We start from the raw sequence: 18,660 nt of genomic DNA, 5'->3' as shown, positions 1-18,660 counted from the left end.
AATTAAATTGTCTAAGTTCAGGACAGTAAAACCAAAATAGGGCTTCAAAAGTGCATTTTCCAGAGTCAAATTACTTGAGGTCATCAAACCACTCACAGAAATGACACGTACTTGGCTCTTGCTGAGATCCTCTGTTGAATTTTACTGAGGTTTGCTGAGGAGCAAGCATCATGACGATTCTGCTGGGCTAGGACAAGGAGACACAGCACGCTGGCTTCAGCTGGGAACCATAGCATCTTGCTTCAAGTGCTCTCCAAGAGTAGAAAATGGTTAAGATCCTTGCAAGAATTTCTGGGACTTTCACAAGGACCAGACCAAAAGTACTGGTAGTCTGGATCGTGGCTTGCATCTGCATTCTGAATAGCCCTGGGATAGACTAATATCAATATCCTGGCTAGTAGAAGAAGGTTTATACATGGAGAGAAAATCCACTGAGGTAAAGGTGGCTGTCTCGTGCTGGTCTGTGATGTGCTGCAGCCTAGCGTGGGATGGCACAAACCCTGTAGGGGTGGGGCTGCAGCGTACCCCCCAAAATGGGCTCTGTGTTGATCTTCGTCACCCCCTCAGGGAGCCGGAAGGTGAATGCCCGCAGCAGGTTGGCAAAGAAAATAAAGAGCTCGGTCCTGGCTAGATGCTCCCCCAAACACACACGGTGCCCTGCAGAAGGAAGAGGGGAAGGATGGTGAGTATCTAGGCCTACTGTTAATTTTCAAGGGTTCCTCATTGGAACCAATGACAGAAGCAGAACAGGTGAATAATACACTCACATTTCCAGATTAGCAGACAAATAAAAGAAAAAGCCAAAGGGACTTTACTGCTAACTTTGATCTCTAACTGTGCATTGTTATCTTATTTCCTTCTTTTGCAACTGGATTTCCAGTTCTGTAAGCCAGACCTCAATCCTTTGTTTACCAGGATGCATACTGCTTTTCTTTCAGCTTGTTCCTTTAAAAGGGATTGCAAGTAACTCCAGTACAGACACAACACAGGGCTTCTCAGGAAAAAAAGTACTTATAAAGAATACTACAGACAAAACCTGTGGATGACTGCGGCATGCAACAAGCCTAGGAGGTTCAGGAGTTTGAGTGGGGTTCCCACGACAGTGCCCTAAGAACAGTGTGGGGTCTGACAGCACAGAAGCATCTCCCTTGGCAGATACAAGCCAATACTCTTCTTTAAAAGCAGCAAACAGCAGAGATAGATGATGTTATCTGAAGAAAGAGCATAATCTCACACTTCTGTATTCTTCATCTAATCTGTTGGGTTGGTTCAAACTGCCTGTGCATTTACCTGCTGAGAATGGTAAGAAGGCTTCTCGAGGGATAAAGTTTCCTTCTTTATCCAGAAAATGGCCAGGGTTGAACTGTCGAGGTGTCTCCCATTGCTCGGGGTCATACAGAACAGATGCTATATTTGGCATAATGATGGTGCCCTGCAAGGAAGAAACTGTTGATTCAGTTCTATCTACTAGCCTCTCACCCATCAGTTTCTGCCTGGCGGATAAAACTGCTGCTTGTTGCCGTTTCTTTGTAATGAGCAGATATGATGTGGCTAGAAGACCATTTTCCTAGAAAATTGGAGTTTGTGCTCATTTTCTGAGTTGGAAATTATCGGTTCTCAGCTTCACAGCTACGTCAGTGCATGTTAACAGCATTAGTGATGTTGGTACAACTGCATTGTAACCACTTTTACTACTAATCTTAATAACACTTCTAGTAGGACTCTTGTTAATATTCAGGTCCCAGCACTGGAAACCTCCTTTCAGGCTCAAGAGAGAGAAATGCATCCAGAAATAACAGCAATACCTCATTGACAACAACCTCTGAGCCCTTTTAGCAGTAGTACTTTAGGCTTTTTCTTTATTTGTTGTTCCCAGCAGACCAGTTCGTGTGCCTTAGCTACCTGGCCGTCAGCAGCAGACAGAACAGAGTGAAACTGTCACCTCAAAATGAGTTAGGTGGGGCCAGTCCCGGATGCCAGTAATGCTGCTGGCCTCTCCCATCTCTCTTGCAATAAAAGCAACTAATTCCCGTGTCTTGCTAGTGTTTTACAGTGAGAACTGGCACTCAGCACAGCTTATGTCACTCTACAAAATGCCTTACTGGCTGTGAACACTTGTCTTAGGCAGCATTTGGGAGCAACTCCCTCAGCTGTAGCTGACAGTCTCTCATCCGTTAGAGATTCAGGCAGGTCCCTTAGCTCACGGAGTCAGTGGAGCTATGAGCTGTCCTCTCACAAGTCTTCCTCCATCCAGAAGTGCTGGCAGTGCCAAGTTGGGCAGGGATGGCTTAACCAGTGCTTTGGCAAACCAGTTTCTCCTCTCAGACCATCTCCAGCCAAGCAGAGCTGGTCTCTGCAGTTGTGCTGTTGATCAGCAGGGCAGGAGCTCGAGGCTTCTGCAGCAGGGGCAGGGGTCTCATCAGCTTTCTGAGCTTCAACATGCTGAGTGAGAGACTTATTTCATTCCTGGAGCCACAAATGGTAACCGTTCCCCAGGCACCATGTTCCTGGGTTATATGGAGAATAATTTATAGATGGAACATGGGCTACAAAACTGGAATAAAAGCTAAATGTCTCTCTGCTGAAGAAAGAACAGAGGCTGAAAGTGTGTCTGTACCTTTTTGACAGGGAAGCCCAGCAATGTTGTGTCCCTCACACACACTCTGGGCATGCCGACAAAGACAATGTTGCTGAAGCGCTGGATCTCATGAACCACAGCATTTGTATAGGGCAGTTTGCTCCGATCCTCATAGCAGATTAACTGGCAAGGACCCAAAACAGCATCCAGCTCCTTCTGCACTTTCTCTGTGGAGAAATATTCACCATTTCACATGGGAAGAATGCATCAAATATTTTAACTGGGCTTTTTTCTTAGAGCAATAGGAAAACGTATTATTTTAACATAGTACATAAAGTCCATAACCTGTGATTTAATATTATTTAACGCTCAATTTTAATATATGAAAATAAAAATAAACAGGAAAAAAACCAGTGTGGTCCAGAATCATAAGCAAGGACTACACTCTGCTTAGTCCAGCTCTGACATTTGTTTTACAGAATGCCTAGTGGGTGTAGGGCAAGTCACTCAGCTCCAGATTTTAAAGGTATTTAGGGATTGCTTAGTTTACTTTATCTCAAAATCTAAATCTCATTTGCAAATTTGTCATAAATGCCTCAGATATTAACTCCCAGTGCCAGGGATGAGTTGAGCAGAGTTGGTCCAAGCATGGCAACATACTGTATGAACAAACAACACCTGAATCTGCCTAAAACCTCGGATGCAAATACGCCTTCAGTAACACAGCCTTTTCAGCCTCCTACTGAGGCTGTGGGAATGCAGGTATCCCCCTTGCTTTCAGTGCTCAAGCACAGCCGATGGAAGAGCCGCCAGCCCCAGGAGTACCCAAGTCCTCCTTACACCCTGGCCATATCCTTTTTCTTCCTGACCTAGATGTGGATGAGAAAATTCAGCCTGGATCTACAGAGACATTCATAGAATTGGTGTTGATCAGATAAGCAACCTCTTTTGCAATATTAACTCAGACAGGGACAGTTTGCGTGTACTGCCAGCAGTTCTTGCCTGAAAACACCACCTCTACGTATCAGGCAGCCAGAATCCTCCCCTTAAACTTCTTTTTCTATTTCTACAGTCTTTTCTTCCCTTGCAGTTGTTCCGCATTCATGCTTTGTTTTCTCCTAAGGTTTGTGTGCTGCTTCGTGAACAAACTGCAACGTTACTGGTTATTTAAAGACTGGATGCTAACACCATCGGCTGGTTACCTGCAGAATATGCTCTACTGAAACCTTGAGGCCACCCTGAGCAACCCATGGATGCCCATTGCCCAGCCTTGTGCATGAAGCACTCAGCAAAGACAGGAAGGAGTCAATGCATTCGTCAAGGAAGTATATGGATTTGCACGATGCAAGTTATCTTGCATCTCTCTACCTGTTTCCTGACAAGAAAGGCCATCTCTGCCAGGACGCCGGGCCTTCCTTAGGGCAACCTGCAGCCCTTCGTAACCTGCCAACATCTGTCCAGCTGGTTTGTCCAGTGAGGGATCCAGTGGATTGTTAGGAGTACTGGTATGCCCAGCAAGGAGCATTGTGCCAGAAGGGGAAGAGAGCGTAAGCTGACTGTGTGGCAAACACAGCAAAGCTGTGTTAGCGTTCTTCATGCCTGAATGATGTCTGGTGCAGACAGGTCTCAGGTTAGAGCTCTGATATCTGTTCCTGCTGCCATCAGTCAGCCTGCAAACACTCCACGCAGAGCACCTCACTGACTTGTCGCTGCAAAGCGCTAACTTTTGTCTCACTGCAAGTGCCTTCGGCCACCTGGTTTGGTCAGCTCCTAGGATGGGCCTCTGATTTTTTACTCTGCTGCCATTCTTTGTGTTTTCAGAGAGTGAGAGCCAGGCTCAACTAGTGGCTTTTGTGCCTGCAACTCATTCTATTCAGCCATAAACATCTGTAGTACCCACAGCCTTTCACAGCAAGCACCCCTCTCACCTTGGATGTCCAGATTCACTACCATATAGAGCAGTCCCCAGTACAATGTTGTGCTTGAGGTCTCTGATCCACCGAGGAAAAGATCGTTTATAACGTATACCAAATTGTCTTCATCATACTTGGGCTTGACCCCATCTTTAGACTGTAGATGATGATAAAAAGTTGAAGTTAAAGCATAGAAGTTAGGTCATCCTGTATGCCTCCTGTGTGAGAGTTGTTATTTCCACAGCTGGCATGTGCACAAAGAATATTAAAAATTATGGTTTTTGATAAGTACTAAGAGATTAATAGTTTCCCAAATGGCCACGGTAAGTCTGCATTGCTCTTTTTCATGAGGTGGAATGCTCTTTCATTAAAAGTCAGGCAATTTTATGCCTGTTGACTAAATGATGAAAACTTCAAAGCACACTACAAGTTTTGCAGTTAGCCTAGAGTGTGCTTCTCAACAAGCGCCCCACAATGTGTCACTCGTTAGGCCTTGGTCTCTCCAGGATGCTATCAAATGGTGCTAGCAAATACCAAAGGAAAATCTATCTGAATAAAAGGATCTCAACAGAACATCTTGAGAGTAATTTCTTCTCTCAGTTTAGGATAGATGTGAACTGGCGGGAGAGAGGTACCCAAGTATTTTCTTCTTGTAATAAGTGAGTAAGATAGGATCTGTTGATGACAGCATCCACCTGCCAAGAGAGCTGACAGGTATGATGCATGAAATAACTATTCCAAGGTAGGCCAAAGGATCAGGTAGGCTGGGACTGCTGAGGTACAACTGCTGAAAGGGATTGGGCTGGAGGTGGAAGGACTGCTCTCTTTTTGATGCTACGGGAATGATACCAAGGGATTTCAGGATAGCCTGGGAATCCTTTAAAGAGTCGAGAATCTCCTCAGACCAGGGCCTAAAGAGAGCTTCCAGTAAAGGGAAGATCCTCCACGAATGGTTCCCTCGCGAGGGAGGAACCACGCAGTTGTGTGGCACAAGGACAGCCAGTGTTAGGACACACACTGAAACCCAAAGAAGCAGCTATTTCAGGGTAATTATCTATGCATGCGTATTTAATCCCTTTGTAAACATGAGGTACCCTGCCGTAGAAGGTGAGGTGGTCTGCCAAAGTTATGTTACCTACAGGCATAAACTGTCTCATATTTACTACAGGATTGAAGTACACACATGGATATTTATGGAAAGCGGATGATAGCGTATGAGTTCACACCCTAACATAATTTGTGGTAATTCATTCATGTAACCAAAACATAAAACCGGGTGTCTTCCTGGGAGACATGAGTTAGTAAGTCCCAAGCTACTGTATTCACATTAAGAAGCCTATGAAATGTAAGAAACTATGACAGAAGGGGTCAGACTGGATGATTCAATGGTCTATTTGGCTTTATACTCCATAAATGTGTGATCAGGCAGAACCATCACTTACTTTCTCCATCTCAGCCAGGTAAAAGTCAATGAAATCCCGCGGTTCATCTGGTATCCCTCTCTCCACGTGTCTTCTGATCTCATTCCTTGCAAAAGAGCTCAGGACATCATAGCAAGACAACGCTTTCTTATGAGGACCAGGGAGACGGCACATCAGCCAGGGGAAGATTTCGTACAGCTGCGGGAGGGACACACAAGAGGTAGTGTGAATTATCTGTCAGTAACAAAGCTGCTTTTAGAAACACCAAAAGGCTGAATTGTCCCATCTGGAAATGTTGATAGTGGAATAAACAAATTAGCAATGCTTTGAGTAGATTTTTGCCATCATGTGGAAAACTTTACTAGTAATTTTAACACACCCCTGGGGGTCAAGGCAGTACTGACAACACTCTGCTCGTGCCAGTAAGTTGCTTGACTAATGCAGATCACTAGAAGACCTTATTCCGGCACAGTTGGAGACCCTAGCTCCCACACACTCAAAATGTAAGGACATCCTTTCTGGATACTGTGTGGGTACTAAAATTAACAAGTCTGCAGCCTCAAGTAACTGGTGGAATTGGTGGAGCTCACAGAAGGAAAGTCTAGACTGGGTATCACTCTAAGAGCTAATTTAATTTTCCCCATCAGAGTCCTCATGACTGCTAGAGCACTAATAATTGTTCTGATGGTTAGAAATATCACACCTTCAGACTGCTGAGTGTATTTATACACACATTTGGCAGCTCAAAGTACTGTCCTCCAGCTTAGAGAGTTCTCTCTTTGCAGCATCTGCCATTCCAGCCTGCCAAGCAAACAGCATTTCTGTCTCCTCTCTGTTCTTTCAGACCTAACAAGTGAAGTCTCTCTAGTTTTAAGTGATAGTTTGTAGGTCATCCCGTTAACACTTCTCTACATTGGTTTCACTCCAGACTCACAAGATAAGGTGTCCAAGACCCCAGAACAGGTCCCACAGATTATTGCACACCAGAACCTACTTTAACATTTCTCTGGATCTAAAGTGAAAATAGTGCTGGGAACACTCTAAGATCCCATTTGCCTTTTTCATCCTGTTATCTCCTAGTTTACACCAGACCCTTTCCTCTTAACCTTTGCACTGAAATATTCTAAGCTCATAGCAGATATTAATCTCATTAATTCCTAATATGTTTCATAATTTAATTTTGTACTACTACAGTTTGTTCCCTTCTTACAACTCCAATCCACAGTGTTTACAGGCTCTTGTAGCAGCATGTCCTGAAACTTCTCTGTATCGTTAAGGTCTCCTGGCTTTGATCATCCACAAATGTCATCTATTTTTCTATTTTTCACTATGAGAAAGTTGTATAGTGCTACCCTCATATGACAGATTTGTTGAAAAGGTTTACTACCACATCAGCATTTTAGTTTGCCTTTTCCTATAAAACTCAAATGTCAATGGAATTTGCTATGCCATCCCCAGTCCCCATCACACCCAGCTTGTCCCTCTTTAAGGGTCTAAACCACAAAGTCTAATTCATGGGGAAAACTTTAAGTGCACTTCAAGACACTTCAAGCACAAAGTTGGCCTTTATGGTATGTTGTGGGAGGTACCTACCAACAAATCTCTGACAGAACTTGAATTGTGAGACTGCCAGAGAATGTATGTATTGTTTTTGTAATGTGCGAGTTGCAAGCTATAATGAAGTAATGGAAAGACGCATAATGAATGTTTTATTATTTGTGAGAGAAGGAAAAAAAAGAAAATCGTCAGCATACAATCTGCAGAGTAGTAAAAAGCAGAACAGTGAATTCAATGATACGCATTTTTGGAGGAGAGAAGTAAATAGAGGTGGGAGGAGCAGCACTGCAGAGTTCAAATTTATTACAAATTCCAGTCTCAAATTAAGTTTAAAGGTTCCTGTTAACAGTCTCAGAAATGCTGAAAGGCTTAAAGCCAGGAGTCAACAGAGAGATCTCCCCTAAACTTGCAAAGAAACAAGAGAGTTCTTAAGAATGGCCTCAAAACCAAGGAGGTGGTAATAAGGCCCCTAAGGACACCTCTAAACTCCCAGTTTGCATTTGCCAGTTGCTCTGTATTTAGTGAAGACACGTTTTTGTATCCGCGCTTCCATTTTCTACCTATTTCAGAAAAAAATAGCATATTATTTACTCACCTGATGAACAAAACTGCCTGCAAATCTGAATAATATCTCTGTGGCACTGATCAGTTCATGGAAGGTCTTGTCCTCATCAGAGAAGTGATATCCAAAAACCAGAGCACAGATTACGTTTGAAATAGAATGGAAAAGAGGGAAAGAAGGGTCCACAGGTCTTCCTGCAAACACAGTAACTGGTATTCACTCTCTATGTTTTCTTCAGGTGTACCTTACACAGACAGGACAAGATGTTATTAGCGATCACATAAAATGTCCTCTTTATCCAGCTGGGTCGTGAATGGGGACAGAGATGTGGCATTAATGTGTGTATTCATGAAAATAAAACATAGTCTTAGAGCAAAGACACTGTTAAACTGCTTCCTCATAGCTCTAAAACAATCTCATAGCCCTTCCTGTGAAATAACATTGTACAACTAAGATCCATTAAAGGATATCATATCAAATCTGTCCTCCGTTGTGTGGAAGAAGAAAAGTCAGAATGTCAGAAGGAAGAAATGTCAGAGAAGAGAATGGCAGACATGTTAAAAGATGTAAAAAACTACTTATGAGGAATGGCTGAAGGAACTTGGGAAGGTTTAAGAAGCAGAATAGGTGGATAAGAACTGCAAAGTATACATAATAAAATTATTACAGTCTCAGCTGTGAACAGTAGATCATCATATCTCTGATGATTTTTTTAAAGTTATGAGACAGACATCCATCAAAAATTATTTGGATGGAAATGATCTTGGCTTGGACTCTAGGATGAATTGGCAATCCACTGAAGTCCCTTCTCATCTCCTACTTCCTTTGATTCTCTTGCCAATAGTTACTTAGCCAGACAGACACTAAAATATCCAGTTTACCTCATGGCACTTAATATCACTGAAATTTAGAGATTTAGAGAAATGACTAAGCTCTGCAATACTCTTTAGTTCCCTGTTGTAGGCAGGCTGAGAATGGCTTGGCTGTGCAGTTCAGTGACATCGTATGATTGTACAATCATATCATAGAGAAATCATAAGCCCATGGAGGTGGAATTTCAGAAGTTCCCAATTTCATTAGGTTTATGAACAGCTTTTTAAGAAAGAGATTCCCACTTGTGATACTGCACTCCCTCTGCTCTTCAGGCCTTGGTAAGTTTGGATACACCACTCTGGACCTACCCCGACCCTAGAACGGGGTAAGTAAGTTTGCATACTAAAGATATGGATTCAGGACTGAGAAGTGCCTGATTTCTTAGCAGATAAATACCTTTCAGGTTCGCAAAGACCTCCACCAGGCGAGAGGCCTCCTCTTGCACTCGATACTCCAGGCCTTTTTTCCCCATTCCCAGATTGCGTAGAGTCATTATACCAAAGCGTCTCTGCTGCTTCCAGGTGCGACCGCTTGCCAGTATAATACCTGAGAGTATTCCCTGGCATATTAATATTTGCCATAGACATGAACAATTAATTCAAAAATATATTACAAAATACATGGAGTATATCAGGGAATACACTGTGATACAAGTATCTTTAGGTGAAATTATCAGTAACCAGAAATTATAGCCAAACATACCCAAGCTATAACTAGACCACATGTTCTTAATATTGATCGTAGTTAATCTTTGAAAAGACCAATCTAAGGATTTGCTGACTGCTCCATTTCTTGATGACTTAAAAAAAAACCAAAACACCTTAAGATGCCTTTTTAGAAGACCTACTTTAGCCATACTCAAGTGTTCATGCTCAAGATAGGAATAACTGGATGAATTTCTACAGAGTGGTATACAGGGCCAGGGTATGCTTATGGAAATATAGATCAGTTAATGCAATGCTCATAGGCTGAGGTGATGAAGGTGAAGGACAAGTGACATTCGGGCCCTGTTTCTCCTCTGGAAGGGAGACCACTCCACTGATGGTTAAATTGCACTAGTGGTTACCCGAAGAGTCCTGAACTGCTTCTGTGGTGGTGATGCTTTACCTCGCTTTAAACAACCCGTGTTTGCCCAGGTATAGCAAATGCAGGGGAGGGAAAAGAAAAGACTGCAAACTGCTAAAATACACTCAGGAGAAGTGGGTTTTCGTGTGTCGGAGGCACTGTCACAATCAAAGGGTATTCACCAAACATTTAAGAATGGCTGCAAACACAGCAACGAGACTTCTGAAGGAGGGTGTTATAGGTGTCTTGCTCAGGATGGAAGGTGTTTGGCAACCATAACATATATGGTTACCAAACATATAAACAAGCTTTGCATTCATGTAATGTACAGCAAAATCATGTGCAGCAAATTGGATTATTCTGTGAGGAGGGCAAAACTGCTGAGTTCTGAGCTGGGATCACATACACCTTGAACACAGCAAAAAGGTCACCTAGAAACAACCTGCATTTGGAGTGTTTCCCAGGCCTGGGAAAGCTCAGGACAAAAGGCATCATGGCAAATAGTAAGCTAGTCTCAAGAGCTAATGGAGGACTTGGGCAGTATTTGGTGGGAGAGCATTCTGAATGGGAGGGTAGAGGGTCTAACAAGGCAGAGTAGTTCACCAAGTCGACATTCCCGTGCACTATTTATGGCAGGAAAATCTCACCTTTTCCTTTGGCCATTGCTCTGAAGAAAGGAGATACCATCCTCCCAGAGACGTCTTCAGGGTGCGTAGTCATTCCATCCTTCACTGCTTGATAGCCATTCAGTATGATCACTGGGGTCCACCCGAACCACAAAGTATATATGTTACCATGAGTTTTTGCCAGCTGTAAGTGGAAAAGGTGCCAGAAAAGAACAGGTGAAACCCCACACATCTCAGACAGACACTGCACCGGCTACTCACCAGCCCAATGGCCAGTTTTGTGCTGAGAACATCATCCCTATGAATATCATTATAGCTAGAAGCAGAAAGAGACTGTTGTTTTTCCGAGTACAAGGCTTTCAGCAGCCAATTTTATTTACCCAGGGGGAAGTGATTTTCTTTTCAAAGGATAGGCTGCAGCAACACTGCAGCAAAAGAAAGAAAGCTTTGTATTTTACGTTGCATCACATCCAACCCCAACATTTGTACCTTGTTAACTGGACAGCCACACTCTGCACCTCCCTGGGGCTCTATGCCTCCAGCTAGCCCTGCCTTTGCAAAAGGAAACCAACTGATTAAACCTGCTCCAGCTGCCTGCTCCAGGAGAGGAGATGGAGCCAGAAACTAGTCAACGGCCATGAAGTGCCAGTGGGCTGCAGCTGAGGCCAGGGTTTCCTCGCAGTCCTGAGGAGAGCGCTGACCATTGGAGACAGCGGGGGTATCCAAGCGGGGACAGGTGTATGACAGAGGGAATTCCATCATTTGTGGAAAAAGCTTTGTCCAAGAACGGGACTCTGCTCCAACACACCCACGAGGTTACAAAAGAAGCGGTAGACAGTGTCTAAGGTGGCACCAGAATTACATCCAATTGATCACACTAGTCACTGGCTTCTCCTTGCAATTCTTTAGATACTGGCTTTCCGCTCCCTTACAGCATCGCTGCCTCAGTCTGCACCGCACACAGTGATCTGTGTGCACGGTCTCAAGCATAGATCTGAATCAGAGGTCATCTGCAAACCATTACAGGAATTACTGCCAGGGTACAGGGAGGGACTGGGTTGGCCTGGGGAGGAGCAGCTGACTCTAAAAACAAGTGGGAAACAAATAGTTTTAAGGAGGTGTTGGAAGGTGGGGAGTGTGTGCCCTTTCCATATTACAAGCATACATACGCATGCACCGTATTACCCACTTCGCGATCAGATTAGACAATGCCAGTGCATCAGAATTTTAAAAAGTAACACATACGGACTTATCAGCAATGGAGGAGCATCTTTTCAATTATTGGTGTTCTCTGACTTTAATAACGAGTCAGAAACTCTGTCCCCAAGTTGATTTGATTCTTAAGGACATTAAGTTTCTCATGTAGATGACATATTCCACATAAGAAGGTGACCTGAATGTCGGAATCAAGTTGAGCTTTATATCTCCATACCTTGTCTGTAAGTTTCTAAGACTTAAAAAGTTCACCGTGCTATTAACATATCAGTTTTGTTTAAGCTGTGACTAAAATTAACCAATTATGAGCATCTTAAAAGAAATACCTCCATCAGAAGATCCCGGTGAAACTGAAAGTTCAGGTGCACCAAGTTTCCAAGCAATGGGAGAGGAGTTGGTCCAGGAGGGAATTGCTTGCATGCCTTTCGCAGTTTGAAAAACTCAACAATTAAGAAAAAACCGATCAGGACTACAAAAGCTTGGCTTATCATCAGCATTTCAGAGCTGATTTATCAGCTTGTCTCTATCTTAGAAAAGATGATCTTCCTTCTGGTTCTGCCAGTTCTCTCTGCAGACTGAGTTCTGTAAAGTCTCGGTTCCTTTCCCTCCCTCTGTCCCTCCCTCTTTGTCACTGCCTGCCCTTTCCCCGCACCCCGTACATTTCCCATACTGAGATACATCAGGCTGATCCCTGACCAAAAGCACACCTGGCTGGTTACAGCAAGCCGCAGTATGAGAATGTGGAATCACTCGTACTCAAGGTGTTGTCCTGAAGCGCGTGTTAGGGAACTGCTGGTGGGTATTGGGAGACCTGGCTTGGAATGACACCAGGTGAGAGCCCTTCTTGACCACTGAGATGAGCGAACCTCAGTTTCATCCGCTTCGAGAACTCTAAAAACAGACATAGTTGTTCATCTCAGAATCACCAAATTCAGATTACGAGTGTTATGTGTCAGTTACAACAGGTTAGATTTTCCGGGTGCTTTAGTCACAACCATGATGTAACTTATCTTTAAATGTGGTTGTAAATTCAGACTTGCCTGCCAGTACACCCACTTCACATAGACAAAACCAACAGCAGGTGCAGACTAAGCATGCAATTAGAAGACAAAATTGTTACATGCAATTTCTGAAAAATTGGCCTTGAGTGTTCAGTCAAAATTTTTTCCATTAAATAGAAAAAATAAGAGTAGTTTCGTCAAGTAAGGATTAATGACATGGAGATAACGCTTAAAAACTCACATTACAATGAAATAATTTTTTTTAAAAAATCAGAATATTAAAATTTGTTACATCTAAAAATTAAGTATAAAATCCAAATTGTAATTATTTTAGATTTTTTTAGCATGTAACCTAATTGAAGGCTTCATTTGCCTTGGTTTATATTCTACCTTTTTTATCAATTTCAGAATCCTGGCTATTAGTACCAGTTATCAATAAGTTTATAGGACACATCGAAAATATTTCCTCTGATAAGGAAGGGATTCACACCTCATTTGAATCACAGACAGGGGAAAGCACTGTGTGCCAGTGACGAGGGGATCCTGTCTTGCATTGCAAAGAGAAAGTGTCTTCCATGAAAATGAAGTGCGAGTCTGAACAAGAACTTGCCCTGCCCTCAAACGCGTACATAAATGCAGTATTTTGCAAACCTGGCAACATTAAGAAAGTAACGTGACTCGGTGCTATCAATCCATCTCCTCCATTTGGCCAGACTCCGCAGCTATTGTAGGCACCTACATGACTGCATTATGCAGTGAAAACAGCACGGAAAAGGAGTTTTTTATTACTTTACCTGTGCAAAACCAACAAGACCTTCTGGGCAGCATGTGTGGGCAGGGGGCTGAGGTGGGCTCCATGGCTTTGCTAAAACCAGTGCGGTCACGTACAACTGCCCACTGTGAGGCTGGAATCAGCAAAATGTAAAATCAGAAATAGTAGTTTCTTCAACCCAAAATATCAAGTTTAAAATTTTGAAAAAAATGGAAGAAAATTAGTTTTGTGCAGACAGATGAAGTGAGAAGAAATGCTGAATTACATAAATTTCATGAATAGACTAAACACAATCATATTCACCTCTTATCTCTTTGCTCAATATTCCATTGCTTCGTTTTCGACATTTCATGCTTGGTGTAGAATCAGTAAATGCGTTCGCTTCTTTCAGAACATGGGTCAGATTTAGCTGGAATCAAATCACCGGTGTCAGGAGCAGGATGAAGCCAAATAAGCCGGCCAGCAGTCTATCCTACCAGATGTTACCATCACCTTTCCTTTTTCGGTGTTTTCAGCATTTTCCAACTGTCTGAAACCCAGATGCATGAATAGTTACTTACACCAGTGCCTGATGTCACTGGATAAGCTGTACTGGAGACAAAACCGGGCTGAGGGATCTTGTGTTGGCATGGATCTGTTCCTGTCTCCTGCCTCCTCTCCTGAACACACTATCTGCAGTATTTGTTGGGTTTATATTTTTGGCGGAAAACTCAACTTTCCTAAAAGATTGTAGCCCGGGTAAAAAGCAGTCCAAAGAAGTGGCCTCAGAGGGCAAGAAGAGCAAGTTTCAGGAAGCTAAAGTTTCAATAAGATTTATAGTGAACATAAAAGCACACTGCGAAGTAAGTTTCGGAACGATTGGTACAACGCTTGCAAAAGTAAAGCTGTGCAGGTAAATGTGACAATCAAACAAGCATGGTCCTGATATCCTCGAGCAAGCAAATGTTTAATTTCAACTCTTGGACATCAATACTTAAATACTAAGAATAAAGTGTGACATGTTTGGTAAGTGAGAATGTCAGGAATTAGGATCTCCAAAGCACAAGAACTGTTCATAGATTGGCAACAAAATAACAGCCAATTGCTTTGAGTGAGGCTTCTAATACATAACACTTAGAAATGGAAATTGCACTATACGTTGCTATGCTTTTTAACTCCTCGCCCACAATTACCTTCAGAAAATTGCAAAATTCATAAGCTGGAATGTGCCTAGTAACTGGGAGCCTTAAGGCTGGACTTGAGGTGGCTCAAAGAGCGAGAAGAAAACAAAGGATGTGACTGACCTTAATATCCAAAATAAAAATGGCAAAAGACAACAGAAATGGGCCTGGCGTCTCTGATCCCCATTGCTGCAAGAACTTTTCTTGCAGAGAGTTTGCCAAAGAGAAGAGTAACTTGATGTCCTCTGAGTGAAATTACCAGGGAACTGGATGATTTATCAATGTAAGGAATAGATGGATGAATTTTTCAAGCTGCAGGAACATGCTGAGTACCTGAGATCATATCCATAATTTCTGCATAACAAGCCTGAGGATGCAAACAAAATCCCCCAAAGGGTTAAGAAAATCAACAGGAAAAGGCGAGTAAAAAATGTTAGAGAATAAACTCTAAAGCCTGACAGAAAAACAGATTCCTGTTTTTACAAAAGAGGCTGAAATCAACATTCTTGCATTAGGATCCTTTTTGTAGGACAACAGGCACTGTGCTACAGCTGCTAGTGAGTAAGTGAGGCTGTACAGACCTGTGGGAAAAAAATAAAAGTTCAAAGTCCACAAATACCATCTTTTCAGAAATGTCTAAGAGAAACACCAGAAAAAATATGGTAAAAACTGTAAAATGCAATGCTGATGTTATCCGCTGGAGCGGTTTATCATCTCAGCCTCTATCAGTGGTTTCTTCACAGCACTATTGATGACTGCCAAGAATAAGGACAAGCTCCACAAGAGACTCCCACAAAGTCCGACAGAAGTCAAGCACCCAAAAGTGTGTGTCGTAATAGCTTGTCACAAAAAATACACCAAAGTTAAAATCCAGGAGAGTTGCAATTAAAGAGTGAATGCTTGGGGAAATGTTGAACGCTTGTACTGACCACAGGTAAAAATAATTTTTATTGACATAGGAGTAGGGGAAAAACAACAGGACAAGGAAAAAGTCGTATTTAGATACCAAAATAAAGATACTTAAAATTTCACAACAATTAGCAAAACCGACAAGTTAACAACCTCGAGGGTGCCACTGTATATGGGGTAAAGGAACTGGACAAGGCAAAGTTAAAGCAAGAACAGTAGCTGACTGCCCGTGTTTTTCACCCTAAGAATAACCAAAGAAAGCATTATGTACCGAAAGATATTCATTCTACAGTCTTAAAATTTCACAGATTAAAGAAAACTATCTCTATCATAAAATAGATTAAAGTTACTTGTTTGCAAATATTACAAATCTGGTTGATAAAGCAATAGTATTGAAGTTACATTACTTAATATGTTTTTCAATTACCTTAAACCATTAATTTAAGAAAACCTAAAAATGTGGTTTATAAAGCTTGCAAATCTCAAGGTTGAGAGAAGAGTGACACTCAGGAAGCCAGCTCATCGACAGAGACGGCAGCCACCGGGTCAGCTGCAGTGCAGTCGGAGTAAAGCCACAAAGCACGAAGCAGTTTGTCCCAAGGAAGGTGGGAAGACTGAGAGTTAGATGCAATCTCCTGGAGCCCTGCACTGAGAAGTCTTGGCACCAAACCTGCCTCAGCCATGTACAGGCCAAGGGCTAATGAGTGCCACAGCCAACCTCATTGAGGGAAGGAGTGAAAGAGGATTTGGAGGATGCATACCTCAGCATGCCTGACCAAGAGATCATAACCATGTCCAGACATACCAGGGACAGACAAACTCTGAAGAAGAACAATGGGCACCCTCCAGGACGAAGAGATTGACCTCAAAATAGCCCCAGACATGAGAGGCTGGCTCTGAGAATGGTATTCCCCTCCCACTCGGGTCCCAGCAGTTTGAAATGACCTGGGCAATATGTCTTTGTGTTCAGAACAGACATATCGCAGAGAGAGTCGTTCTCAGCTGAAAGCTCCAGGGCCTGACTTGACATAGCTACATCTTTTCAGCACAAAAAAATGACAATAATATTTGAGATAGATCTTCACTTACTTAGGATGGTTAGATCCAACTTACCCGGCAGGGAACATTGCAGATGAGCATTTCACTCTTGGCATGTTCTTCACCAGGTTGACTGCAGATAGTAAGCTTGGCAGGTATGTGCCCAGAACAACACAGGCAGAAATGCGGCCCTCTGACCCAAACAACAAAGCAACACAAACCCCACAGCTTGCAGAAAAAGTCATATACAGGAGAAAGCTCAAAGGGAATAAGCACACGGAAAAGAAACACAGTTTTAAAGGGATGCAGGTGCATGTACCAGTGGTTGCAAAATGAGAAGCAGCTTTTAACATAGAAGACTTGGAGACAAAGAAAGGCCGAGAAGGTTGCAATAATGTACAACAGTGAACAAACAAGCTAATGAATAAAGATTGCAAGATTAAAAGGTTGCAAGACCAATACGACCCCCACCCTGTCTTTGGCTTTAAACAGTTCATATGTTCAAAATGAGGACATCCAGGAGTTTACAACATGTATTCTTCTAAACCAACATTAAAAAACCCCGAAAAAGACAAAAGTACTGACCTATAACTCCAATTTACTTTATACAATACTAAAAATAAGCAATGATTTCCCTTCTTTAGTTCACACTCCATCAAGTATCTCAGGGTGCTTTATCACTATTAACTACATTTTAGATCTGTCAAGGCAAAGATATCTATTCCTGCATATGAAGGCAAGAAATAATACAGCACTACAGGATTATTTATATTTAAAATGTGTAACGGAGCAGACTTGCTAATCAGGCAAGTATTAATACCCCTAATTTTACATGCTAGGAATTTAAATGCAAAACATGAAAGGCAGAATCAGCACATCTCAGTAATGTATTATAATTACTACACTCAACTTGTAGCAATACATTATTCCAGATTAGTGTAAGTGGAGCTGTACCAACCCCATTACTGATCTCCACCTTACACTTGTCATTGTAAATCCTTTGCAGTCAGGTATTTACAACTCCCCAAAGTCTTTAATTAGGGTGCGGCAAACAAGTCAAGCAACAGGAGGTAGAAACAAAGGGAAGACTGAGATAGAAGCAGCCACATGGGCGTTACAAAGGGTCAGGATGGCTCCTAACCACGCGAAGATAACACATCTTCTGACCAAACCTGAAATTGTGACTGAAAGTTCAGAGTCTTCGATTACACCATCATTCCTCATGGGCTTTTTCTCAAGCAGGGCTATTTTCTACAACATTTTGGGTTTGAGAGGTTGGCTTAACAACCTAAACAAGCCTCCAAAAATACTTTGGAGAAAGATTTAGGTGACATTTCTGTATTTGATTTTATATATCTTAAGGGGAAAAAAAAAAATCAAGCAGTAGCACAGAAGCTTAATAACCCTCCATCACACACACACTCCTAAATCTCCAGCGCGGTGGCAGGGACAGCAACCTTTTGAAGTATTGCGCTAACTGCATTAAGCTGCTAACAGAGGACATCTGTTTTGCTAAAGTAGCAATGTGACAATTAGCCATGTATAAAGCACAGTGGCCTGAAGTCTGACTCATGCCTTTCTTCTCTGTTCAGGGAAGCTTTTTCTTCTTGCTTCCAAGGAGAGTTGAACGGTGGGGACTTGCGCTGCGAGGTGCTAATATGAGGAGAACAGGGGGATTGAGGGTTACACACTGTGTGTGTGGCAAGAAATTCCCTTCACAATGGATCTTACAGCCAGGACTGTGCCCCAACAAGCCCTGCTAATCTGCCCTCTCTCTCAGCATCTGCCTCTGTGCTGGTTCTTTGGTGCTTTTCTGCCAGTTCCCTGAGGGAGGGAGGGACACGGCTGATCAATGCCCCTCCACGTTTATCCGAATCTCCTATGGAAGAAAGCCCTCGGACAATGCTGCTTATGGCTTTGCCATTCAGCGCCTGCCTTCAGAAAATAACTTCCAGCACCTATAGCAACTC

The 18,660-nt window shown here is 42.6% G+C and overlaps 1 protein-coding gene across 1 annotated transcript; it reads right to left on the bottom strand.

The window, feature by feature from the left end:
• Positions 1-344: 344 nt before the first annotated feature.
• On the bottom strand, positions 345-12,307 carry LOC104015709 (cytochrome P450 2J6). The gene is made up of 9 exons (XM_009468497.2): positions 12,137-12,307; positions 10,617-10,779; positions 9,301-9,450; positions 8,065-8,225; positions 5,934-6,110; positions 4,507-4,648; positions 2,618-2,805; positions 1,291-1,432; positions 345-657 (listed from the first exon to the last, which is right to left on the bottom strand). Exons 1-9 carry the CDS (start codon positions 12,305-12,307, stop codon positions 479-481), a joined length of 1,473 nt encoding a protein of 490 aa, XP_009466772.1. The 3' UTR covers positions 345-478.
• Positions 12,308-18,660: the final 6,353 nt, after the last annotated feature.

This window comes from Nipponia nippon, unplaced genomic scaffold (genome assembly GCF_047370975.1).
Source record: "Nipponia nippon isolate SJK-2023a ecotype South Korea unplaced genomic scaffold, ASM4737097v1 scaffold_7, whole genome shotgun sequence".
NCBI lineage: Eukaryota > Metazoa > Chordata > Aves > Pelecaniformes > Threskiornithidae > Nipponia > Nipponia nippon.
Note: the sequence above shows the minus strand (reverse complement) of the source record. Positions and strands in the feature narration are given on the sequence as shown.

Coding starts and splice junctions, on each gene's coding strand:
- LOC104015709 (XM_009468497.2), bottom strand. CDS start 12,307: ATGCTGATGATAAGCCAAGCTTTTGTAGTCCTGATCGGTTTTTTCTTA. Junction 8,226..9,300: donor GGTCTTTGCGAACCTGAAAG/GTATTTATCTGC, acceptor CTGTGTTTGCAG/GAAGACCTGTGGACCCTTCT. Junction 2,806..4,506: donor AGTGAATCTGGACATCCAAG/GTGAGAGGGGTG, acceptor ATTTCTCCACAG/AGAAAGTGCAGAAGGAGCTG.